The 27703-nt window shown below is 37.7% G+C and overlaps 2 protein-coding genes and 1 non-coding gene across 3 annotated transcripts in view; all 3 read left to right on the forward strand.

Moving 5' to 3' along the window:
- The window catches only part of SCNN1B (sodium channel epithelial 1 subunit beta), a 157084-nt gene that overhangs the window by 64720 nt on the left and 64661 nt on the right, over nt 1-27703 (forward strand). The window contains exon 5 of the mRNA XM_053695230.1: nt 20599-20705. Within this exon, the coding sequence (XP_053551205.1) occupies nt 20599-20705 (107 nt within the window). The remainder of the gene's footprint in view (nt 1-20598; nt 20706-27703) is intronic.
- Nucleotides 10337-10472, forward strand: LOC128642542 (U4 spliceosomal RNA). Its single transcript, XR_008399678.1, has one exon. It is a non-coding gene; the product is annotated as a U4 spliceosomal RNA (small nuclear RNA).
- Nucleotides 10511-10814, forward strand: LOC128642460 (coiled-coil-helix-coiled-coil-helix domain-containing protein 5-like). Its single transcript, XM_053695231.1, has one exon. The coding sequence runs from the start codon at nt 10512-10514 to the stop codon at nt 10803-10805; it is 294 nt and encodes a 97-aa protein (XP_053551206.1). The 5' UTR covers nt 10511; the 3' UTR covers nt 10806-10814.

The raw sequence follows: 27703 nt of genomic DNA on the forward strand, positions 1-27703 counted from the left end.
GTCTCTATTCCACTTAAAGGACCAGTAAATACAACAGATTTGCCTAATCAACAAATGTACGTTAAATAGACAATGCAGTAGCACTAAGGGGCCAATTTATCAATGTCTGTCCGACATGATACGCTGTATCATGTCCGACACACATCGTTGAATGCCGAGAGCATACGCTGTCGGCATTTAACATTGCACAAGCAGTTCCCCAGAACTGGTTGTGCAATGCCGCCCCCTGCAGAGTCGCGGCCAATCGGCCGCTAGCAGGAGATGTCAATCAGCCTGATCGTATAGGATCGGGTGGATTGCAAACTGCAGCCTCAGAGGCAGCGGACCAGTTATGGAGCAGCGGTCTTAATAACTGCTTTTTCCGGCAAGCCTGGAGTCTCGCGCAGAAAGCTTGATAATTTGGCCCCAGAGTTTGAACTTCTAATGAGTAGTAGATTAGTTCTTTTTACAGATTTCAAAGTCATGTCTATTTCCACACCCCCTGTGACAGTCATCAGCCAATCGCAAATGCATATACACATATTCTATGAATTCTTGCACATGCTCAGTAGGAGCTGGTGACTCAAAAAGTGTAAATATAAAAAGACTGTGCACATTTTGTTAATGGAAGAAAATTGGAAAGTTGTTTAAAATAGCATGCTCTATCTGAATCATGAAAGGTTAATTTTGACTTGAGTGTCCCTTTAACACATATACATTTTACAATTAGCTCTGTAATTGTATTACTATGTTTGTTTGTAGCCAGTTTAAAATTGTGTGGGAAAAAAATTATGCATTGTCCAGGAACAATATGTCAAGCAATACATTTCAAGTGTTTTAAAGTCCCCTAAGGTTATATGAGACGTAGTAGAGATAGTTAAAATAACATTTCAAGTGTTTTAAAGTCCCCTAAGGTTATATGAGACGTAGTAGAGATAGTTAAAATAACCTTGACCAGCGTAACCAGTTCTGAGCAGATGCCTATTGTCCTTCAAATTATGAGTGCAGGGAAGGTGCAAAGCAAACAAGTCCCAAGGGCAGTAGAAAGGGAAGATTATAGTTTATTGATGATTGGAGATTTTGTTTCAAAAATATTAAAAATAAATTACACTTGCCGAGAAATTGTAAAACGCTAAAAGTGCCTTAAAGGGTTACTGAACCCAATTTTGTTCATGATTCAGATAGAGCATGCAATTTTAAGCAACTTTCTAATTTACTCCTATTATCAATTTTTCTTCGTTCTCTTGGTCTCTTTATTTGAAAAAAGCAGTAATGTAAGCTTAAAATCCGGCCCATTTTTGGTTCAGCACCCTGGATAGTGCTTGCTGATTGGAGGGTACATTTAACCACCAATCAGCAAGCTGTACCCAGGTTCTGAACCAAAGATGGGCCGGCTCATAAGCTTTACATTCCTGCTTTTTCAAATAAAGAGACCAAGAGAACGAAGAAAAATTGATAATAAGAGTAAATTAGAAAGTTGCTTAAAATTGCATGCTGTATCTGAATCATGAAAGAAAAGAACTGGGTTCAGCGTCCCTTTAAAGGGTTATTAAACAGTATGCAATTGCAATATAAAATAACATAATTTATGTAAGAACTTACCTGATAAATTTAATTTTATTCATATTGGCAAGAGTCCATGAGCTAGTGACGTATGGGATATACAATCCTACCAGGAGGGGCAAAGTTTCCCAAACCTCAAAATGCCTATAAATACACCCCTCACCACACCCACAATTCAGTTTAATGAATAGCCAAGTAGTGGGGTGATAGAAAAAGGAGTAAAAAAGCATACAAAGAAAGAGGAACTGGAAATATAATTTTGCTTTTATCCAAAAAAAATCATAACCACCAGAAAAGGGTGAGCCTCATGGACTCTTGCCTATATGAAAGAAATTAATTTATTAGGTAAGTTCTTACACAAATTATGTTTTCTTTCATGTAATTGGCAAGAGTCCATGAGCTAGTGACGTATGGGATAGAAATACCTAAGATGTGGAAGTCCACAGAAGAGTCACTAGAAAAGGAGGGATAAAATAAAAACAGCCATTTTCCGCTGAAAAATGGAATCCACAAAAAAATAAGTTTTTCTCATAAATTGAAAGAAAAAAAACTTAAAACATTAGCAGAAGAATCAAACTGAAACAGCTGCCTGAAGAACTACCAAACACTGCTTCAGAAGAAGCACATACATCAAAATGGTAAAATTTAGTAAATGTTTGCAAAGAAAACCAAGTTGCTGCTTTGCAAATCTAATCAACTGAAGCTCCATTCTTAAAAGCCCAAGAAGTGGAGACTTACCTAGTAGAATAAGCTGTGATCCTCTGAGGAGGGGACTGTCCTGCCTCCAAATAAGCTTTATGAATAAAAAAAACTTCAACCAAGATGCCAAAGAAATAGCAGAAGCTTTCTGACCTTTCCTAGAACCAGAGAAGACAACAAATAGACTAGAAGTCTTCCTGAAATCTTTAGTAGCTTCAACATAATATTTCAAAGCTCTTACAAAATCCAAAGAAAGCAAAGCTCTTTCAAGAGCCTTCTTGGGATTAGGACACAAGGAAGGAACAACAATTTCCCTACTAATGTTATGAAAATTTAAACAAAGTCCACAAAACAGCCTTATCCTGATGAAAAATCAGAAAAGGGGACTCACAAGAGAGAGCAGACAATTCAGAGACTCTTCTAGCTGAAGAGATAGCCAAAAGAAACACTTTCCAAGAAAGTAGTTTAATATCCAAATAATGCGTAGGCTCAAAAGGAGGAGGCTGCAACGTCTTCAAAACCAAATTAAGACTCCAAGGAGGAGAGATTGATTTAATAACAGGCTTGATACGAACCAAAGCATGAACAAAACAGTGAATATCAGGAAGCTTAGCAATATTTCTATGAAATAAAACAGAGCAGAGATTTGTCCCTTCAAAGTACTTGCAGACAAACTTTTATCCAAACCATCCTGAAGAAACTGTAAAATTCTAGGAATTCTAAAAGAATGCCAGGAGAATTTATGAGAACACCATGAAATATAGGTCTTCCAAACTCAATAATAAATCTTCCTTGAAACAGACTTACAAGCCTATAGCTTAGTATTAATCACTGAGTCAGAGAAACCTCTATGACTAAGCATTCAATCTCCATGCCTTCAAATTTAATGATTTGAGATCCCGATGGAAAAATAGCCCTCGAGACAGAAGGTCTGGTCTTAGAGGAAGTGTCCAAGGCTGGCAACTGGACATCCGAACAAGATCTGCATACCAAAACCTGTGAGGCCACGCTGGTGCTATCAGAAACACATAAGATTGTTCCATAATGATCTTGGAGATCACTCTTGGAAGAAGAACTAGAGGCGGAAAGATATAAGCAGGTTGGTAAAACCAAGGAACTGCTAAAGCATCCACCATCTATGCCTGAGGATCCCTGGACCTGGACAGGTACCTGGGAAGTTTATTGTTTAGATGAGAAGCCATCAGATCTATTTATGGAATACCCCACATCTGTACAATCTGACAAAATACATCTGGATGGAGAGACCACTCCCCCGGATGTAAGGTCTGATGGCTGAGTTAATCCTCTTTCCAATTGTCTACACCTGGGATATGCACCGCAGAATTTAGACAAGAGCTGCATTCTGCCCAAGAAAGTATCCAATATACTTATTTCATAGCTAGGGGACTGCGAGTCCCACCCTGATGATTGACATATGCCACAGTTGTGATATTGTCAGTCTGAAAACAAATGAATGGTTCTCTCTTTAACAGAGGCCAAACCTGAAGAGTCCTGAAAATAGCACAGAGTTCTAATATATTGATTGGTAACCTCGCTTCTTGAGGTTTCCAAACCCCTTGTGCTGTCAGAGATCCCCAGACAGCTCCCCAACCTGAAAAACTTGCATCTGTTGTGATCACAGTCCAGGTAGGACGAACAAAAGAGGCCCCCTGAATTAAACAATGATGGTCTAACCACCAAGTCAGAGAGAGTTGAATGTTGGGATTTAAGTATATCAATTGTGATATCTGAGTATAATCCCTGCACCATTGATTCAGCATACAAAGCTGTAGAGGTCTGTGAAAACGAGCAAAGGGGATCGCATTCAATGCTGCAGTCATGAGACCTAAAACTTCCATGCACATAGCCACTGAAGGGAATGATTGAGACTGAAGGTTTTGACAAGCTGAAACCAATTTAATTAGTCTCTTGTCTGTTAAGGACAGAGTCATGGACACTGAATCTATCTGGGAACCTAAAAAGGTGACCCTTGTCTGAGGAGTCAAGAAACTCTTTGGTAAATTGAGCCTCCAACCATGTCTATGAAGAAACATCGAGTTGATTCCTGTGAGATTCGGCTAAATGTAAAGACTGAGCTTAGTACCAAGATATCGTCCAAATAAGGAAACTCCACAATACCCTGTTCTCTGATTACAGATAGAAGGGCATCGAGAACCTTCAAAAAGATCCTTGGAGCTGTTGCTAGGTCAAATGGAAGAGCGACAAATTGGTAATGCTTGTCTAGAAAAGAGAATCTCAGAAACCGATAGTGGTCTGGATGAATAGGAATATGAAGATAAACATCCTGCAAGTCTATCATGGACATATAATGACCTTGCTGAACAAAAGGCAGAATAGTCCTTATAGTCACCATCTTTAATGTTGGGACTCTTACAAAACGATTCAAAAACTTCAGATCCAGAACTGGCCTGAATGAATTTTCTTTCTTTGGGACAATGAATAGATTTGAATAAAACCCCAGACCCTGTTCCTGAAACGGAACTGGTATTATTACCCCTGAAAGCTCTAGATCTTAAACACACTTCAGAAAAGCCTGAGCCTTCACCGGATTTGCTGGAACGTGAGAGAGAGCGAATCTTCTCACTGGAGGTCTTACTCTGAAACCTATTCGATACCCTTGAGAGACAATACTCTGAATCCACAGATTTTGAACAGAATCTTCCCAAATGTCTTGGAATCATTTCAATCTGCCCCCCACCAGCTGAACTGTATCAAGGGCCGCACCTTCATGCAGACTTGGGGGCTGGCTTTGGTTTCTTAAAAGGCTTGGATTTATTCCAACTTGAAGAAGGTTTCCAATTGGAACCAGAGTCTTTAGGGGAAGGATTGGTTTTCTGTTCCTTATTCTGTCGAAAGGAATGAAAACTATTAGAAGCTTTAGATTTACCCTTAGATCTTTTATCCTGAGGCAAAAAACTCCCTTCCCCCAGTGATAGTTGAAATAATCGAATCCAACTGAGAACCAAATAAATTTTTACCTTGGAAAGAAATATATAGTAATCAAGACTTGGATACCATGTCAGCATTCCAAGATTTGAGCCATAAAGCTCTTCTAGCTAAAACAGCTAAAGACATAGATTTAACATCAATTTTGATGATATCAAGAATAGCATCACAGATAATATGATTAGCATGTTGAAACAAACGAGCAATGCTAGACAAATCAGGATCTGTTTCCTGTTGTGCTAAGCTATCCAACCAAAAGGTTGATGCAGCCGCAACATCAGCCATAGCAATGGCAAGCCTCAGAAGATAGCCAGAATATAAATAAGCTTTCCTTAGATAAGATTCAAGTTTCCTATCTAAAGGATCTTTAAAGGAAGTACTGTCTTCCATAGGAATAGTAGTACATTTGGCAAGAGTAGAAATGGCCACATCAACTTTGGGGACTTTTCCCAAAACTCTAATCTAGCTGCTGGCAAAGGGTACAACCTTTTAAACCTAGAAGAAGGAATGAAAGAAGTACCAGGCTTAATCTACTCCTTAGTAATCACATCAGAAATAGCATCAGGAACTGGAAAAACCTCAGGAGTAACCACAGGAGGTTTATAAACAGAATTTAAATGTTTACTAGTTTTAATATCAAGAGGTCTAGACTCCTCAATATCCAAAGTAACCAACACTTCTTTTAACAAGGAACGAATATACTCAATCTTGAAAAGATAAGTAGATTTGTCAGTGTCAAATTCTGAGGTAGGATCTTCTGAATCAGAGAGATCCTCATCAGAGGAGGATATTTCAGTATGTTGTCGGTCATTAGAAATGTCATCAATTTTATGAGAAGTTTTAAAAAACCTTTTACGTTTATTAGAAGGCGGAATAGCAGACAAAGCCTTCTGTATCGCATCAGCAATATAATTTTTCATATCAACAGGGATATCATGTACATTAGATGTTGAAAGAACAACAGAAACTGTACTAGTACTGATAGAAACGTTTTCTGCATGCAAAAGCTTATCATGGCAACTGTTCCATACTACAGCTTGCGATATAATCTCGGCTAACTTACAACAGATGCACTTTGGTAGAACTGTGATCATGCAGCAGGGTTCCAACAGTTGCTTCAGAGACAGGATCAGATTGAGACATCTTGCAAAATGTAAAAGAAAAAACATTAAAGCAAAATTATAATTTCCTTATATGGCAGTTTCAGGAATGGGAAAAAATGGAAACAACATAGCCCTCTAAACATAGAAGGCAAGAGGCATATAGGAAGTGGGGTGAAAAATAAACTAAATTTTTTGGCACCAAGTATGACGCACAACGCAAAAGGAAGTTGAAAAAAAATTTCGGCGCAACTCGCATCATAACAGACGCAACCTTGTGGTGTCAACTAAGAAGCCAGAAATTACAAACTTGCGCACCAAAAAAATTCTGGCCCAAAGAATGACGCAATAAATAACAGCATTTTGTGCCCTCGCGAGCCTAAAATTAAAGAAAAACAGTCAATTTAAAAATAAAAGGACTATACCCCAGTTAAGACAAATAACTTCCTAAACATGCTTCCCAAACTGAAACTGACAGTCTGCAAAAGGAAATATACATAGACCTGACTCATGGCAAATTAGGTAAAATACATATATTTAAAACTTTATATTAATACATAAAGCGCCAAACCATAGCTGAGAGTGTCTTAAATAAGAAAAACCTACTTACCGAAAGACACCCATCCATATATAGCAGATAGCCAAACCAGTACTGAAAAAGTATCAGCAGAGGTAATGGTATATAAGAGTATATTGTCGATCTGAAAACTGATATAAAGCAGGCAATACAATATACTATACAAACAGCCTTGTTTTTATAAACTCTACTTTTATTGCCTGGTTTATATATATATATATATATATATATATATACTGTATATAATTTCCCTAACTGTTCTCCACAGAAGACAGAGATCAATAGAAAACTATTTCACATATGGCAGCATTTCACACATGGCAACACCCATTACTTTTATAGAATCTAAAGTACTTTATAGAAACTAAACGTTTACACTTATATCAGTAATATTTAAACAATTAATCGAAAAAAACAGATACATATTCTAATGCAAATCTTTGCATTTACTGTTTAATATCACTTTAAATGAATATTAGTGAAATAAAAATCTAATTAAATTTCCCATAACATATTTAATATTGAAGCAACCCCCCCCCCCCCCCGGTTGAATAAAGTGTTACAACCTTAGGAGCCTAACCATACATTATACACAGTGATTGTTTGACCAGTGCAGGAGCTCACTTATATCTGTTATTGATTGGCCACAGCAAGGTAGAGAAGAAAAACATACTTAAAGGGACAGTCTAGTCCAGAATGAACTTTTTATGATTCAGATAGAGTATGTAATTTTAAACAATTTTTCCAATTTACTTTTATAACCAATTTTGCTTTGTTCTCTTGGTATTCTTAGTTGAAAGCTAAACCTAGGAGGTTTATATGCTAATTTCTAAGCCCTTAAAGGCCGCCTCTTCTCTCAGGGCATTTTGACAGTTTTTCACCACTAAAGGGTGTTCGTTCATGTGTGTCATATAGATAACACTGTGCCCATGCACGTGGAGTTCCAGTGAGCCAGCTCTGATTGGCTAAAATGGATGTCTGTCAAAAGAACTGAAATAAGGGGGCAGTTTGCAGAGGCTTAGATATATGGTAATAACAGAGGTAAAAAGTGTATTAATATAACTGTGTTGGTTATGCAAAACTAGGAAATGGGTAATAAAGGGATTATCTATCTTTTTTTTTAAACAAAAAAAATTCTGGTGTAGACTGTCCCTTTAAGGAACTTTTCAACAGTACATCCATGGGGGCTGATTCATTATTGTGCGGTCACTAGCTGGGGGTGTCAATCAACACGTGATTATCTGATCGGGCTGATTGCTGTTTGCCATCTCAGAGGTGGCAGACGAGTTGAGGAGCAGCGGTCTTAAGACCGCTGCTTCCTAATTCCTGTTTCCGGCGAGCCTGGAAACCAATGCATTGGTGCAGATTGACGGCTTGATAAATCTGGACTGCAAAACATTGCTAATTTTGCTAAGAAAATAATAATTTACGTGCTTTCAAAAAGATCCAGTTTGCATGCAAATTATTTTTTTTCTAGTGTATGATTTCTGATGTATTCTGCACCAATATATATATCTAAAAAGAATGGTAACAGGCGCAGGAGAAGACTAGCCTCCAGTCTAAAATTGAGGGGCAATCAATAACATAAAAATAAATATATGTATATATACCTATAAATATATACACCAGAATGTTTAAGAATCCTATAAAGTTTTGTGTATAGAGATCACATAATCTAAAAGTAGGTTTGGTGTCGCACTATTTGTATATTATGAACTTGTTATAACCTACTCGAATTGCATTAGTAACAATATAATGTTACCAAATGCCAGAATTAATCTCCAATTATGGAATTCACGAGGGTTCAAAATAATAAATATGTGTACATTGGTACAATTGTATATATCATTGAAGTTGCAAGTCCACAATGAATTAAGCACACTGCAGAGAGAACCCACAAAAAAGTCCCAAAAGTGAAATACATAAGGAAGCAGTCTCAAAGTTCCCAAGTGAAGAAAGCTTGAATCCAAATTTCAGGTAAGTTGGTGTGTCCAAAAACCTGTGATAGATGAGCTTCCTACTTACAAGAAGCTACCTCAATCAAAATGAGGTAAGTGCCGCACAGATTTGTTAAGTAGTAGGCTCTCCAGCTGAAAGGTGATCCACTCTTATATACTTATTTATTTATACATACATATATTTATTTTTATTTTTATGTTATTGATTGCCCCTCAATTTTAGGCGCTAGTCTTGTCCTGCGCCTGTAAGCATTCTTTTCAGTCATTGTCTTCTACCCATTGACAGTAGACCCCTAGTGATGCGGACCCATATTGGTGTTTTGTCAGGTTTTCGGACAGCATCACGTGACCTCCTTGAGTCTAATATTTATCTGTGGGGATATTTAGATACCACCAAGCGCTGTAATTGTTTTTTCTTTAAATAAATAAATATATATATATATGTTTGAGATTAAGCACTCGCTGGTCTTTAGACGTCTGTGACAAGAAAAACCTTTATTTGTGACATTTCGGGACAAAACACAGTCCCTTCCTCTGACAATCAACACATACAAATCAAACTTTTACAGACCTGTGAGACCCTCCCCTTATTCACAACCAATCGAGGCTGTTCGTGTGCAAAAAAAAGTGTCCTGATAGGATAACGGTAACTGTTAATAAAAAGTGTTCTTTAAAAAGACTATCATCTCATTATCATAGTAGATGTGATACAAAATGTGTTATAACACAGATATATTTAACCCTTAGCAAGAATTGGCTGTAACCACTCTCAGCTGCACTATGTCTCAACCAGTTAGGTCACCCAATAACAATCACCAGAAGGCATATAACGCCCCCCCAGCACAGCCAATCACAAGCTGCTAGGACATGTTAGCAGGGCTATCATCACAAACCACCTCATCGGTTGATCTTGAATACACCTACATAGCTACGTGGAGAATCAATATAAACAACATGTCAACACTTGTAAAGGCTGTGACACACTGCAAGCGGAGCGACGCAAGGCGAAGCAGCTGCTTCGCTCCGCGTCGCATCGCTTCTGAAGATCAAATATTTCATCTCTGAGCGCTCAGCTACGCGACCTGACGCAGCAGAGTGCTCAGAGATGAAAAGGCAGGACACACTGAGCGCGCAGAGCTGCATCTACATGCTGCGCACCGCTCCACTTGCAGTGTGTCACAGCCTTTAAAGACATATCAGCAGCCAGTCCACACACGAGTATGCATCATGATATAAACAAAAAAACTGTCATCACGACGATTCACCTCGTGACCAGATCCTCCCGAGTACCTCACTTAAACATAAGACACAAAACTCATCATCTAAAAAGGCGTGTCCACATTACCTTGGACTAACAATCCTCCTAGCTCGATTGTGTATGTACACAGACTGCAAAAAAAAATAAAAAATTAAGTTATGTACAGGGCATGTCCACGCCACACATGGTCATCAATTCAAATGCCCCATTAGCCTACTGAATAAAGAACACGCCCAGCTTTGCGCAGTGGCAGTATCGTAGCCCGTGAGGTTCAACCGAGGCGCGATTATTGCTAATTGGGAAACCAAAACCGGAAGTAACAATAGGTGACCATGTGGAGTCAAGAGTGAATGAGTGAAGAGTGTATACTCTATAAGGCTGTAGAGGAGATAAGGCTGTAGAGGAGGAAAATGCAGGCTGCACTGGAGATCACTACTAAATATTGCCGAAATGAATTGGAGGAGTATGGGCAGTGTGTTTCCTCCAAACCTGGAAGTTGGCAGCAGGACTGTCACTTGCTGAAAGTGAAAGTTGTCCAGTGTACATCCTTACACCCCGTTATACAGAAGATTCGCTCTCAGTGCGCTGAACCCTTCTTAGCTTTTGAGCAGTGTCTAAAGGAGAACCAGTCATCTGTAGATAATTGCTCCAAACACGTCACAGATTTCTTGCGGTGTGCTGAGAATGTCAAGCACTCAGACTAAATGGTAATCTTTAACGACTGGAACATCATTTGGAGCAAATAAATTCATAGTACAGAAACATTTGGAGCACACTACCATCCTCTGCTAGATCTCTAACATATCCTTTTGATTTAAAAAAAAAAAAAACTTAATTTCTACAATCATGATTGATATCAGAGATGTGTACTTTTTACTTCTTTTTCATCAATTACATCTAGTGATTAGGTTTTTACAATTCTTAAAACTGTGTCATGTCAGAAAATGACTCGTGGTTTGTAACAAGAGATGGGATTGGACACTTATGAAAACGGCAGAGAATTCTATACTCTAAATAACTTTCATTGCTGAGCAATGATTCTGATTACTTTCAAAAAAAAATTCAGCTTTCCAATGATATTTCACAGTAAAGGTCAAACAATGCCAAGTGAGTTCTAGTATCATTGTTTTACTTTAGCCTCCTGATTATTATTACTATATATTTTTATTTATTTTTTTGGAATTTAATGTGTGTTATGACTGTGATTGTTTCTTATTCCATTCTAATAAACCAAATTTTGCTTCTTAAAAAAAAAAAAAAAGAACACGCCCATCATGGGCAGAATCGCCATATACATTCTAATGATTCTCTCAATGGTGGACCAAATATAGACACATACTGTCAACACTGAAACATCACGTTATCGACAATATCTTGTCACACGTCAGTTCACAAACAGAACATAGCCATGTGTGTAAATCTAAGCCCATCTCATCACAGCATCACTGTCATCAACTGTTACCATATATAAAGAGATAATCCCAAGGTAGCTGGAGTAATTGTTATCCAGAGAGTTTTAACCAGAGCATCACCTCAAGAGGTACCCCACTTCACCAATAAACATTTTCACATTTCTTTGTATGAGGGACCACACAATAGTGGCTAAGGAAGAAAAACAATTACACCCTGTGAAAAATGTATCAAAAGGAAAGCTATAGAGAATCAAAAGCACCCACAAGGCTTAGGTCAAGTAGTTATCTATACTTAATGAGACCCAATCTACCAAAAAAATAAATAGAGTTACAAAATAAAATTGTGTTGAGGCATCCAAGAATAAACCCTGTGTCGGACCATCTGGTTGAACCATTATCAAAGGCTTAATCTAAAACACAATTAATCCATAAATGACCGATTCTCTGGGTATCCCAACCGATCAGCCACGGGCTAAACACCCACTGTATCACCATGTAGTGAGCATTAAAACAATATACTAATGTTAAAATCTTAAAAACAAAAAAAATCTTAAACAAACATACCTAAAATTAACTGACAAGTATATATTATGTAGTTATTACAAACTCAATGTAGGAACCCAAATTACAACTTATCAACTTAGAAATGGATCGAAGGTATGGAATGGAATCATGTACTCTCAATCAAATATGCACTCTCACTAGAATGCGTATATTCCATTTGTATATGGAAGGAGTAATGTGTGGCCGCCCCCATCTGGACTTAGATATGGATCAAAAAGAATTGAATTATGCACTCTCAGTAGCATATGCACTCCAAGTGGAATACGTATACTCCATGTACAGTGGGGCAAAAAAGTATTTAGTCAGCCACCAATTTTGCAAGTTCTCCCACTTAAGAAGATGAGAGACGCCTGTAATTTTCATTATAGGTATACCTCAACTATGAGAGACAAAATGTGGAAACAAATCCAGACAATCACATTGTCTGATTTGGAAAGAATTTATTTGCAAATTATGGTGGAAAATAAGTATTTGGTCAATATCAAAAGTTCATCTAATACTTTGTTATATATCCTTTGCTGGCAATGACAGAGGTCAAACGTTTTCTGTAAGTCTTCACAAGGTTGTCACACACTGTTGCTGGTATGTTGGCCCATTCCTGCATGCAGATCTCCTCTAGAGCAGTGATGTTTTAGGGCTGTCGCTGGGCAACACAGACTCTCAACTCTCTCCAAAGGTTTTCTATGGGGTTGAGATCTAGATACTGGCTAGGCCACTCCAGGACCTTGAAATGCTTCTTACGAAGCCACTCCTTCATTGCCCGGGCAGTGTGTTTGGGATCATTGTCATGCTGAAAGTCCCAGCCATGTTTCATCTTCAATGCCCTTGCTGATGGAAAGAGGTTTGCACTCAAAATCTCACGATACATGGCCCCATTCATTCTTTCATGAACACGGATCAGTCATCCTGTTCCCTTTGCAGAGAAATGGCCCCAAAGCATGATGTTGCCACCCCCATGCTTCACAGTAGGTATGGTGTTCTTTGGTTGCAACTCAGCATTCTCTCTCCTCCAAACACGACGAGTTGTGTTTCTACCAAACAGTTCTACTTTGGTTTCATCTGACCATATGACATTCTACCAATCCGCTTCTGGATCATCCAAATGCTCTCTAGCATACTTCAGATGGGCCTGGACATGTACTGGCTTAAGCAGGGGGACACGTCTGGCACTGCAGGATCTGAGTCCCTGGCGGCGTAGTGTGTTACTGATGGTAGCCTTTGTTACGTTGGTCCCAGCTCTCTGCAGGTCATTCACTAGGTCCCCCCGTGTGGTTCTGGGATGTTCTTGTGATCATTTTGACCCCACGGGGTGAGATCTTGCGTGGAGCCCCAGATCGAGGGAGATTATCAGTGGTCTTGTATGTCTTCCATTTTCTAATTATTGCTCCCACAGTTGATTTCTTCACACCATCTGCTTGCCTATTGCAGATTCAGTTTAAACCAATGATTTGGGTGAAGCACTGAATCTAATCTCCACTGCCTCACTGAAGGAACTATCCCCTTCCTGGATAGTAACAATTTGAATCAACCAAAGAATATTAAGAAACAGTGGGCGCATAAAGCGGGAGGTTAAGTGGATATGTCTATTAAAAATATCTCTATTAAAATATAGATAAGATATTTTGAAATAACTTCAAATGTACCGTTGGTGTATAATCATAAATGTTTATTAAAATATTTTAATGAACTAATATTTATCAGAAAAAATAATAATAATACTCAGAAAAATTCTCCAAAAGGATACTCAAAAAAATAATAATAATAATAATGATGTTCAATCACTCTCAACTATAGTTGTTCATACAGCCATTCATACACTTCCTAAAACCATAAAATATTTCAAAATAAATATATGCAATCTAAATAAATTCTGGAAAATCACACTAATATCAAGAAGTGTGATACACTTCTAATGGTAACTAAAATGAAATGTCTATTTCTTTAAAAGTCTGAAAAAATGAGATATATGACAGGCCCGCTACAGCAGGGTTAAATGCAAAGTATATAGTCTCTTTCCATGAAATTGTCCCAAATGTAAACAGCCAACAGCCGTCGGTATTTATCACCGGCGCTGTGTCAGATTTGCCATGAATGTTTATGTAGAAAACAGAGATAATTTGCCTCTATGAGTTTCTCCGTTATTAGTCTGTGAGACTTAAGGCTATCTGCCTTCTTACCGTGGCTCCAATCTGTGTCTCAGTCACTCGGCTCAAACAAACAGCCGACCGCAGCTGGCGGTTTCTAAGATTTCTACGTCACCTGGTTACCGGAACCTCCAGGTAGCGCAAGTCTACTGAGAGGTATTAGAAAACCTCCGATGCCGATTCCGTTACCGCTCTTCAGTACTCACACAGTACGCGGTATGGGATTCTCCTCCAGTCCCCGTCCGTTAGAGGGACTTAGTAGCAGAAAAGCAGTTTTGTTGATATTATTCAGTAGCAGGGTGAATCCTCTACGCGTTTCAACCCGTATGGGTCTTTGTCAAGATACTTTTCCCTGCACCTGTGAATTTTTAAATACCCCGCTGTAGCTCCTGATTTGTTGATTATCCATTTCCTTCCAGCATATGTTAAATGAGGGAAATGTATACACGGACACATGCTTGTTAAGTTTCCCCTGTTCAATTCTACAGTCATTCTTCAAACCTTGTCATATTTTATGTCAATAGCCTCATAATAATACATAAAAACTAATAAATATTAAATACAAAAATCCTATATAGAATAAAATAATAGCCACTTTTAGCCATCTTACAGACACACTATAAAATCAATTTATTATTTAAAATATTTCATTAACTAAAAAAATAAAGAAGAAAACCGATTGCATTATAAAATTTATATATGATATATGTAAAGGGAGATAATGTTATTAGGGATATTCACGATATAAGTTAAAGGTGGCCAATTTTATTTTAAATAAATGTGAGGGGGGGAGGTATTTAATCTCCACATTCAAAAAAAATGAGAATAGAAATATACAATTTATAAAAAGTTATATAAAAAATTTTTATATAAAAAACATTAAAAATATTATCTTATAAAATTCTTATCTTAAAAAATTAATATCTTAAAAAATTCATGTAGTGGGGATAGATATTAGGGGGATATTGGGATATAAGTTAGAGGTAGCCAGTTGGAAATTCGGATTCAATAAATGGGGGAAGTAAGGGCGGGATGGGTGAAATAGGTATTATATTAAAAAGAGATTACATTACATTAAAAAAGGTGCCAGTTCCAGTTCAGAATTAAGACCATTGGGGTAAAGTGTATTAAAATTATAAATTAACTCTGCTTCCCTTTTTAAAAGTTTATTTTCAAAATTTCCCCCCCTCCAATCTTTGCGTACCAGACATAGTCCCCAAAATTTAAGATCCTTAATGTTGTTCTTATGGACATCTCTAAAATGTTGGTATAGATGTGTATCCAACTTCCCCTTTTCAATATTCCATAAATGTTCCCTAACCCTGTCCCTCAACATCCTGGTTGTTTCCCCTATATAAAAATATTTACACGAGCATTGTAACATATACACTACACCCTTACTATTGCACCTAATTGTATCCTTGATCACATACTCTTTGTCCATCCCCGGGATCACTACATTTTTCTTTTTAATCCCATTTCTACAAGCTTACCAAGTTACACATGGGAAGAAACCTCTTATTTCCTCCCCTCTTAGGTCTTTATCTTTAAGGGATCTTTCTTTCTTCCTTTTAAATTCACTAGGGGCCAAAAGTGATTTAAAATTTTTGGTTTTTCTGTACACTATCCTTGGGTATGGAGGGAGCTTGTCTCCAATCACTGGATCATTTTTTATTAAATGCCAATGCTTTCTTAATATTCTTCTCATCACACCATGATCATCACTGTATGTGGTGATGAATGGAACATCTATCATATCCTTCTTATCATTTTCCTTCTTTCTATATTCCAAAAGGGAGTTTCTTTCCGTATCCCTGGCTCTTGTGATAGCTGCTCTAATATTCTTCTCATTATAACCTCTATCTCTAAACCTGTCTTCCAATATTCCCACTTGTTCATCAAAATCAATTATTCTAGAGCAATTTTTTCTGATCCTTAAACATTGACCTACCGGGATGTTGTCTATCCATTTCTTATAATGGCAACTGGTGGCATGGATGTAATTATTTGCGTCTGTGGGCTTAAAATGGGTTTTGGTTATACACTCTTGGTTATCCACTATTAGATCTAAGTCCAGAAATGTTATTTTTTCCTTACTAATATTATAGGTAAAAGTCAGGCCCCTATCATTACTATTCATAGTATTAAATAGATCTATGAGAGACTCTTCATCTCCACGCCAAATAATTAAAATGTCATCTATGTATCTTTTAAAAAGCACGAGATCCGCACCGAGCTCAGCAAACTGGAGAAATCTCTGCTCCCATTCTCCCATAAACAAATTTGCGTAGCTCGGTGCGAATCTCGTGCCCATAGCTGTTCCCTCTATTTGTTGAAAGTAACTTCCATCGAAGGAGAAGTAATTATGTTCTAATATAAAGCGAATGCTTTCTAATATGAAATCCTTCTGATCTTTAACTATATTCTCGTCTTTGGATAAAAAATATTCCACAGCTTCTAATCCTAAATTATGCTTGATATTTGTGTACAAAGATGACACATCACAGGTGGCCATCAAAAATCCTTCCTCCCATTTTATCTCTTTCAGTATTCTTAAGACACTAGTGGAATCTTTTAAATAAGAATCTAATCTTCCTACATACTTCTGTAGAAATTTGTCCACGTATTCAGAGAGGTTCGATGTAATGGAATCAATCCCTGAGACGATGGGCCTACCTGGGGGATTGACTAGACTTTTATGCACTTTAGGCAAAAAGTAGAATATGGGGATCCTGGGGTGCTGAGGTTTAATGTACAAATATTCCTTTTCTGTTAGAATCCCTTTTTCTTTCCCTTTATCTAATATTATTAATAATTTAGTAACAAACTTATTAGTTGGATCCATATCTAACTTCCTATAAGTCTTCTTATCATTTAGGAGTCTTTCAGCCTCACCCTTATAGTTTTTACTGTCCATGATAACCAGACCCCCTCCTTTATCCGCCATTTTGAATGTAATATCGCTATTATTTTGGAGTTGTTCTAATAGCTCTTTATCCTTCTTATTTAAATTTCTTTTGAATTTACTCTTTCTCCCTTCATTTTTCCTTAAGTCAGTCAAGACAATTTTTTCAAAAGTTTCTAAATTACTTCCTCTATCGTTTTTTGGATAAAAGTTTGACTTCAATTTTAACATTGTATGTTCAAACTTGTCTGCATTAGTGGTTACTCGTTCATTATATACGTATTTTTCAATGGGATTTTTTAAAAAGAAGCGTTTGAGGGTCAAGTTCCTCACATACTTCTTCACATTGATGTGGGTCTCAAACTTATTCATAGTTCTGGACGGAGCAAATGATAGTCCCAGATTTAAAACTCTCTCCTCATCTTTACTTAAAACTTTCTCACTCAAATTAAAAATCCCTATTTTTTCTTTTTTCACTTCTGTCTTTTGGCTTCTATTTTTTCCATTTTTTCCCCTTCCTCCTCTAACTCCTCTATTTGTCTTTTTCTTTCTCTTGATCTTAAAACCCTTTTTTCTTGTCCACTTGGTTTTTTTTGGATTAATGGACGTCCCTCTCTTCGGGGACTTTGGCCTAAAAAAGCTTTTTCTTCCCTAGTTAGATCTATTTGTTTCACACTATTACATGCCACAGGTTGATGGTCTTTCAAATTACTTAAAGGAGTAAATCTATTTGAGGTTGGTATATCCAATTGTCTTTTTTCAGAAATATTTTCCTCCCTTCTTCTTTGTGGATTAAAACCTCCCTGATAATGGTTACTTCCTTCTTTCTTATAATATTCAACATTCCTATTCCTCAAATAGCCTCCATTTCTATTTCTATGAAAATCACTTGGACCTTCATCCCTATATCCATTATAGTTCTCCCTCCATTGTTGTTCCCTACCTCTGAATTGATTTTGCCCATTGTATCGGTTATCATAATTATAATTATTAAACCTTCTATCAAAATTGCGATTCCATCCTCCTTGATTTCTATTCCTAAAACCTCTATTAATGTAGCCCCCATTTCTATCTTCATAATTGTTATAGCCTCTATTATAATAATTAAAAACTCTCCTATTATTAGGTTCCCATGAGTTATTCTCCACTCTTTCAATCACTGATTCTTTAACTACATTAGTAGGTTCAGTGTCTCTCTGTACATTTACTGATTCCGTAATATCTCTTTCAAATTTCTTATATTTTACTACCAGGATTTCTTTTTTAGTATTCTCTAATCTTTCAATGATTACCTGTTGTCTTTCTTTTAGAGCCTGGTCTTCCCTTATCACTTCTAACTTTTCCTTAATATTCAATATCTCACTATTCATTTGTTCAATGTTCTCATTTCTCGATTTTTTGATCACTTCAATTAAACCTTTTGATGCTCCTTTTAAAACACCATCCCATTCTAACTATAATGGTTCACTAAGTTCAAATGTACAGCTCTTTTTTAGTTTAAGGCCCCTTGGAATTATATCTTGATCCAAGTATCTATCTAAAACAATCAATTCCATCTTTTGTCTTAATTCTTTATTTAGTACTTTTTCCAATTTTCCTAATAGTTTCAAAATGTCAGCTTGATCAAAACATTCTTCAGGTTTTTGAAAATCCTTAATAATTAACTCAGAGAATAATTTGTCTCTATAGCTAAAAATATCCATATCAACAGTGATTCTGCTGCTTACACACCGTGGAAGATAAAGGAAAACAGTTTAAACCAATGATTTGGGTGAAGCGCTGAATCTAATCTCCACTGCCTCACTGAAGGAACTATCCCCTTCCTGGATAGTAACAATTTGAATCAACCAAAGAATATTAAGAAACATTTATGATTATAAACTAACGGTACATTTGAAGTTATTTCAAAATATCTTATCTATATTTTAATAGAGATATTTTTAATAGACATATCCACTTAACCTCCCGCTTTATGCGCCTACTGTTTCTTAATATTCTATTGCAGATTCAGTCTTCCCAGCCTGGTGCAGGTCTACAATTTTGTTTCTGGTGTCCTTCGACAGCTCTTTGGTCTTCACCATAGTGGAGTTTGGAGTGTGACTGTTTGAGGTTGTGGACAGGTGTATTTTATACTGATAACAAGTTCAAACAGGTGCCATTAATACAAGTAATAAGTGGAGGACAGAGGAGCCTCTTAAAGAAGAAGATACAGGTCTGTGAGAGCCAGAAATCTTGCTTGTTTGTAGGTGACCAAATACTTATTTTCCACCATAATATGCAAATAAATTCTTTCCAAATCAGACAATGCGATTGTCTGGATTTGTTTCCACATTTTGTCTCTCATAGTTGAGGTATAGCTATGATGAAAATTACAGACCTCTCTCATCTTCTTAAGTGGGAGAACTTGCACAATTGGTGGCTGACTAAATACTTTTTTGCCCCACTGTATATATATGTGTATATAATGTGGGGACGCCCCATCATGACTAGACTTGTATAATGATCATATACTCTCATATATTCTCATTCCCAAGTCAACTCATAAGAAGATTACAGGTAGCATTGCCAACCTGTATGTACATTCAGTCCTCTCGGAATGAGAGTTCCCAATTCGTAGATCCATCTAGCCTCCTTCTGTAAGAGGGTCCTTGTTCTGTTTCCACCTCTTCTAGGATTAGGTACATGATCTATAATTCGAAATCTCAGATCCTTTACAGTGTGTCCCGCCTCAAGGAAATGACGGGCCACCGGCAAATCAGTATAACAAGTGTAATTGGGGTATTTGCCACTCTTCAGAGAAGACTCAAAGATAACAACAGCTTGCAATTGGCCACCTTAAATACCTTTTCTCATGATTGGATGCACCTGTCTATGAAGTTCAAGGCTTAATGGGCTCACCAAACCAATTGTGTGTTCCAATTAATCAGTGCTAGGTATTCAAATCAACAAAATGACAAGGGTGCCCAAATGTACGCACCTGTCTAATTTCGTTTTGATGCATATTGCACATTTTCTGTTAATCCAATAAACCTCATTTCACTACTGAAATATTACTGTGTCTTTCAGTTATTTGATAGATCAAAATGAAATCGCTGATCCAAACACCCAATTATTTATAAATGAAAATCATTGATATTTTTATGAATGTTTATATTAGTGTAACTGTTAATTTAAATGTGTTTATGCTGTGTTTGGTGCAACTTTTAATTTATTCCTAACCCTTCAGTCACGCTAAGCTAATGCAGAAAATTAGATTGTGCTCGAGTGAACATATTTACTTTTAACTTGTAATACACATGCAAATTAACACAACCACTATATTTCAAAATCATACATGCCAACGTTAGTGAGCCATTTAAATAATTTAGCCCATCATGTTTTAAGTTTGGCAGGTATAGTATAAATTCAAATGCTAAATTATGCAAACAGAGCCAGATACTTAATATTATAAATATTTATTTCTCTTTTTCAGAAATTTCACACATATTTATGATCCTGATTATGGAAACTGCTACATCTTCAACTGGGGACAGGAAGGCCGTGAACTCTTGTCATCCGCAAACCCAGGAACTGATTTTGGTATGCACATATTCAAGACCTTTCAGTTTTATAGAAAAAAATGGTGGATTTACAAGTAGGGGGGGCATCAAGCTTTAAAAATTCTCAATTACAGTGTTTTATACTGTGTTTTGACTAAAATGGCAGTATTAAGGCTTCCACAACATTTTAGATGTAATATCACAATAATATATATATTACAATATTGCAGGTGAACTTGCTATCTGGTGTATAAACTCCAATAAAAGGGACATGGAATTCAGATAGAGCATTAAAAAAAAAAAAACTTGTAGGAAGTTAGCATGTTTGTATCTCAGGTTGGTAGGAAGTTAGCATGTTTGTATCTCAGGTTGGTAGGAAGTTAGCATGTTTGTATCTTAGGTTGGTAGGAAGTTAGCATGTTTGTATCTCGGTTTGGTAGGAAGTTAGCATATTTGTATCTTAGGTTGGTAGGAAGTTGGCATGTTTGTATCTCAGGTTGGTAGGAAGTTAGCATGTTTGTATCTTAGGTTGGTAGGAAGTTAGCATGTTTGTATCTTAGGTTGGTAGGAAGTTAGCATGTTTGTATCTTAGGTTGGTAGGAAGTTAGCATGTTTGTATCTCAGGTTGGTAGGAAGTTAGCATGTTTGTATCTTAGGTTGGTAGGAAGTTAGCATGTTTGTATCTCAGGTTGGTAGGAAGTTAGCATGTTTGTATCTCAGGTTGGTAGGAAGTTAGCATGTTTGTATCTTAGGTTGGTAGGAAGTTAGCATGTTTGTATCTCAGGTTGGTAGGAAGTTAGCATGTTTGTATCTCAGGTTGGTAGGAAGTTAGCATGTTTGTATCTCAGGTTGGTAGGAAGTTACCATGTTTGTATCTCAGGTTGGTAGGAAGTTAGCATGTTTGTATCTTAGGTTGGTAGGAAGTTAGCATGTTTGTATCTCAGGTTGGTAGGAAGTTAGCATGTTTGTATCTCAGGTTGGTAGGAAGTTAGCATGTTTGTATCTCAGGTTGGTAGGAAGTTAGCATGTTTGTATCTCAGGTTGGTAGGAAGTTAGCATGTTTGTATCTCAGGTTGGTAGGAAGTTAGCATGTTTGTATCTCAGGTTGGTAGGAAGTTAGCATGTTTGTATCTCAGGTTGGTAGGAAGTTAGCATGTTTGTATCTCAGGTTGGTAGGAAGTTAGCATGTTTGTATCTCAGTTTGGTTGGAAGTTAGCATGTTTGTATCTCAGTTTGGTTGGAAGTTAGCATGTTTGTATCTCAGTTTGGTAGGAAGTTAGCATGTTTGTATCTCACGCTGGTAGGAAGTTAGCATGTTTGTATCTCAGTTTGGTAGGAAGTTAGCATGTTTGTATCTCAGGTTGGTAGGAAGTTAGCATGTTTGTATCTCAGTTTGGTTGGAAGTTAGCATGTTTGTATCTCAGTTTGGTTGGAAGTTAGCATGTTTGTATCTCAGTTTGGTAGGAAGTTAGCATGTTTGTATCTCAGTTTGGTTGGAAGTTAGCATGTTTGTATCTCAGTTTGGTTGGAAGTTAGCATGTTTGTATCTCAGTTTGGTAGGAAGTTAGCATGTTTGTATCTCAGTTTGGTTGGAAGTTAGCATGTTTGTATCTCAGTTTGGTAGGAAGTTAGCATGTTTGTATCTCAGGTTGGTAGGAAGTTAGCATGTTTGTATCTCAGGTTGGTAGGAAGTTAGCATGTTTGTATCTCAGGTTGGTAGGACGTTAGCATGTTTGTATCTCAGGTTGGTAGGAAGTTAGCATGTTTGTATCTCAGGTTGGTAGGAAGTTAGCATGTTTGTATCTCAGTTTGGTAGGAAGTTAGCATGTTTGTATCTCAGTTTGGTTGGAAGTTAGCATGTTTGTATCTCAGTTTGGTAGGAAGTTAGCATGTTTGTATCTCAGGTTGGTAGGAAGTTAGCATGTTTGTATCTCAGGTTGGTAGGAAGTTAGCATGTTTGTATCTCAGGTTGGTAGGACGTTAGCATGTTTGTATCTCACGTTGGTTGGAAGTTAGCATGTTTGTATCTCAGTTTGGTAGGAAGTTAGCATGTTTGTATCTCAGTTTGGTAGGAAGTTAGCATGTTTGTATCTCACGTTGGTTGGAAGTTAGCATGTTTGTATCTCTGTTTGGTAGGAAGTTAGCATGTTTGTATCTCACGTTGGTTGGAAGTTAGCATGTTTGGCTGTAGGTCAGGGTTGTGGAGGAAAGAGACCTTGACAAGGTCCTGGGCTTTTCACCATTTAGCCAAATGCTATGAAGAAATATGGAGGTCAGATGATATAAAGAACTGGAGGGCCACATTTAATTGTTTTAATAAATTGATGGTTCTGTTTTGTTGTACTAAAAACAAATATTGAGCAGTTTTAAGCATAACTGATTCTGAAATTCAGACAAAGTACATTTCCACTCAGTTATCCAGAAATATTTGTACATAACTCAAGAATATGATCAAGTATGGTGTGGATAATCAGTGCCCAGGACATTCCAATCCCCTTGTTTCTTAACAGAAAGAATGTCATGTATCTTATAAATTCCTTGTATTAGGAATGTGCTTACTTTTAATTTTCTCATATAATATTTTCATGGAAGAGTTTCTGCTTTTTATTCACACTGATGTATAGAGCTTGTTCTATGCAGACTATTCTCACATAATGTTAATTTGTTGCTTAATATTATTGTTTTTTTTATAGGATACAAATAATGTCATTGTGTTTGCGTGTTCTTGTGCGAACATTCTGTACCCGGCCAGACGTATAAGATATAATGCTGCCTGCAGACATAACAATAAAAGGGCACTAGTAATAAAAAAACTGATCTAAGTCATTAGAGCATGTCATTTTAAGACTAACGACCCTGCACTACTATTTATTTTATTTTATCTCCGACCGGACACTGTAACTGGTACTGCTGATTAGATTAGCTGCGCAGTGTAGTGTAAATAGTGCTGCTAATTAGATCAACGGCGGTTTCTGTTTATTACCAACAGTACTTCTACTGTTTGTTTAATGCCTTTCGCAAGGGTTAAAAATATAGGGCTAAATTAGGAGTTGAGCGCAAATTAGTAAGCTTTTTGTGCACGTCGAGTAGCGCGTGTATTACAAGTGAAAAGTTTTCGCATGAGCGCTAGCCTGATGTGCGCAAAAAGCCAAGCTTCGAATATTGTGAGCATCTTAACGTATTCCCCCATAGACTTCACTGGAGTGCAAAAAGTGGGGGGGGAACAACCAACTCGCGAGCAAACCCGATTGTGTTTAACCGAAGTGTGCTAACCTGACATGAAATATGAATATTTCACATTCCAATGTTCTTCAAATAGCAGAATATGTTCTATTTATTCGTAAATACATATTCTATATATATCTGATTGTCAGGGTACCAGGAATCAGACTGAGGCGAGAAGTTCAAAAATAATAACACCTTTATTAATAGCAAATAATTAAGAAAATAATTAAAAGTCCACAAGTCAAATAACAAGCCAGGAGTCAAAACCAGAGCTGGTAGTCAGACGAGCTGAGTCAGGAGCCAAAGCGAATAGTCAGACGAGCCGGAATCAGGAACAAGGAAAACGGCAGAGTCAGGAACAAGCCAGTGATCAAGAACCAGGAAGGACTTCAGGCAGCTAGGTAATACACAGGAACTCTCACAAACAGGTCTGAGACAACGCAAAAGCAAAGCATACTGAACAGAGGCCCTTTAAATAAATAAGTGATGACATCACAATTCTGAGACTGCATCCTGTCTCATATGGATGATGCACACCAGTCTGGCCATAAAAGGAAGTGCAGGAAATGAGCAGCATCCCCCACAATGCACCATAGTCAGGAAGAGAGGTGAGTAAAATGGCTGACAGCAGCACATGGCAAACACAATTTCAGGAAATAATGCTGCTGACCTCATACTCCTCATGGTTGTCAACAAAGATAGGATGGGGACGAGGCAACACAGTGGTAAACCGATTACAAACCAATGGTTTCAAGAGGGAGACATGAAAAACATTGGAGATGCACATTGCAGGAGGAAGGTCAAGAGTGTAGACCACAGGATTAACCCGTCGGAGTATTCGAAAAGGACCAACATAACGGGGAGCCAATTTATTGGAAGGCACACAAAGGTTCAAGTTGCGGGAGGACAGCCAAACTCTCTCACCAACCTGGTAGGAAGGTGCAGGCAGACGCCTACGATCAGCCTGGAACTTTTGGCGCTGCATAGAACGATGAAGGCAATCCTGAATCTGCACCCCACGTGGAACAGAGTTGCCGGAGATGCTCCTCCAAAGCCGGAATACCCTGAGACATGAATGAATCGGGCAACAAGGATGGTTGAAACCCATAATTCGCCATGAACAGGGATAACTTGGAGGAAGCATTAAAGGGACACTCAGGTTAAATTAAATTTTCCTGATTCAGATACAGCATGTAATTTTAAACAACTTTCCAATTTACTTCCATTAAAAAAAATCTGCACCGTCTTTTATATTTACAATTTTTGAGTCACCAGATCCTACTGAGCATGTGCAAGAATTCACAGACTATACGTATATGCATTTGTGATTGGCTGATTGCTATCACATGGTACAAGGGGAGTGGAAATAGACATAACTTTTAAATTTGTTATAAAAAAATGTACTACTCATTTGAAGTTCAGACTAAGTGCTATTGCATTGTCTTGTTATATTGCATTTGTTGAATATGCAAGTCTAATGTGTTGACTGGTCCTTTAATAGCACTATTACGGGCAAACTCTGCCCAAGGTAACAGTTCAGACCAATTATTGTGGTGATCTGAGACATAGCAAGGGAGGATTCTGTTCCAGAGCTTGATTAGACCATTCCGCAGCCCCATTGGATTGAGGGTGATTGGCGAGGAGAAGGAAAGCTGGATCCCCATTTGAGCACAAAAGGAACACCAAAATCTGGAGACAAACTGGCTACCCCGGTCCGACACTATCTCCTTGGGTAACCCATGTAAACTGAAGACCTCCCGAGCAAAAATTGAAGCAAGCTCCTGAGCGGTAGGCAGCTTCATCAAGGGAATGCAATGTGACATTTTAGAAAAAACGGTCAACCACCATGAGGATAACAGTATTGCCATTGGAAACAGGGAGCTCGACCATGAAGTCCATGGAAAGATGTGTCCAAGGACCCTCACCATTAGCAATAGGTTGAAGAAGACCCACAGGAAGACGTCGAGGAGTCTTATTCGGTGCACAAACTGAGCAGGAGGCAACATATGCAGCAACATCAGAACGAAGACCTGGCCACCAGAATTGTCGAGTGACAGACCAAATCATTTGGTTCTTGCCTGGGTGACCTGCGGCTTTAGGATAGTGGTAAGTGTGCAAAAGTTTAGTTTGAAGATTCTCAGGAACAAAACACTTACCACTAGGTTTCTCAGGAGGTGCATTGGTTTGTGCAGCCAGGATCTCCTCCCCCAAGGGAGAAGTCAAATTAGTATGTATGGTAGCCAAAATATGGCCAGGAGGTATAGCAGGAGTAGGTACAGACTCTTCCTTGGACAGAGGCGAAAATTGTCGAGAGAGGGCATCAGCCCTACCATTCTTAATCACAGGCAGGTAGGAGACCACATAATTAAACTGAGACAAAAATAGCGCCCATCTGGCCTGTCGGGCGACAAACGTTTTGCTTCAGATAGATAAGTTAAATTCTTGTGGTCAGTAAGAATGAGCACTGGCACGCTAGATGCCTCCATTCCTTAAGTGCCAAAATTTTGGCCAGTAATTCCCGGTCGATAATTTCATAATTGCACTCCGCTGGAGACAATTTCTTAGAGAAGAAACCACACGGATACAAGGAACCGTCAGGCGTAGGACGTTGAGACAAGAGGGCACCTACTCCAGTCTCAGACGCATCGACCTCAAGAACGAAAGGCAGGACAGGGTTAGGATGAGCCAGAACTGGAGTGGCAGCAAAGGCAGTCTTAAGACTATCAAAGGCCTTAATGGCAATAGGTGACCAATGGAGTGGATCATTCTCTTTACGGGTCATGTCTGTGATAGGTTTGACCAAGGAAGTTCTATGCCTGGTGTATGGAATATAACGTTTGAATATAATGCAGAAAATAAAAAAATAAAATAAGTGTTAGATTGTTTTATTATTGCATTATTGCTTGCATGTAACTATGTGCTTAAGGGGACAAAGAAAATATTTCATGATTCAGATAGAGAATACAATTTTAAACAACTTGCTAATTTACTTGCATTATCTAATTTGTTTCATTCTCTTTGTATCATTTGTTGAAGGATACTACTGTCATATAGTGCTCCAGAAATGGGTCGTCTCCTAAGTATTGCGTCCCTGCTTTTTAACAAAAGCTACCAAGAGAAAGAAGACAAAATTATAATAAAAGCAAATTAGAAAGTTGTTTAAAATTGTGTGTTCTATCTGAATCATGAAAGAAAAATATTGGGTTTCATATCCCTTTAAGCTAGTGAACGAATACAATGTTTGTTTATTCAGCATTTTTAATGATTGTGTGCATTATAAAGCTTTTACAGTATGGAACATAAATATACACTAGTAGTTTGAAACCATACTTAGAATAGTTTAATGAAAATGTTTAGGGCTAAGTGAAGCTTAAAAAAAAATAAAAGAAAATACAGGGCCCATTTTCTTGCAGCAGGGGAAAATGTATAGACACTCCCACAAAACCATCAATATTGTTTTAACCTGTGATTTTGAGATTAAATTAAAGATAACCGCTCCCTCCTAGTATATTGATGAGTCACCTATATTGTTGATTTTATCTCAACTTTATAAAGTAAAGAAAATAGTAAAAAAAAAAAAATCTGGGGCCCGATCCGATATGCAGCGTCGCCCGCAAAAGCCGGCAACGCCAAATTTTGCGCTGGTTTGATATCCTATATACGGCGTAACATAGACGTTACGCTCGTATATTTCACCCTTCGGCCGTAGTTTTTTTGGCCCATAGCTGGTATAGAAAAGCCTCGCAGTTTGGTATCCAATATACAGTGTAAGGACTTACGTGGCGAAAATGGAGAAATCTTACTCCATTTTCA

The sequence above is a fragment of the Bombina bombina genome, chromosome 11, assembly GCF_027579735.1.
Source record: "Bombina bombina isolate aBomBom1 chromosome 11, aBomBom1.pri, whole genome shotgun sequence".
NCBI classification, from domain to species: Eukaryota; Metazoa; Chordata; class Amphibia; order Anura; family Bombinatoridae; genus Bombina; species Bombina bombina.

What these genes read in the sequence shown, in the direction of transcription:
- LOC128642460 (XM_053695231.1), top strand. Translation starts at nt 10,512, where the DNA reads ATGCAGGCTGCACTGGAGATCACTACTAAATATTGCCGAAATGAATTG.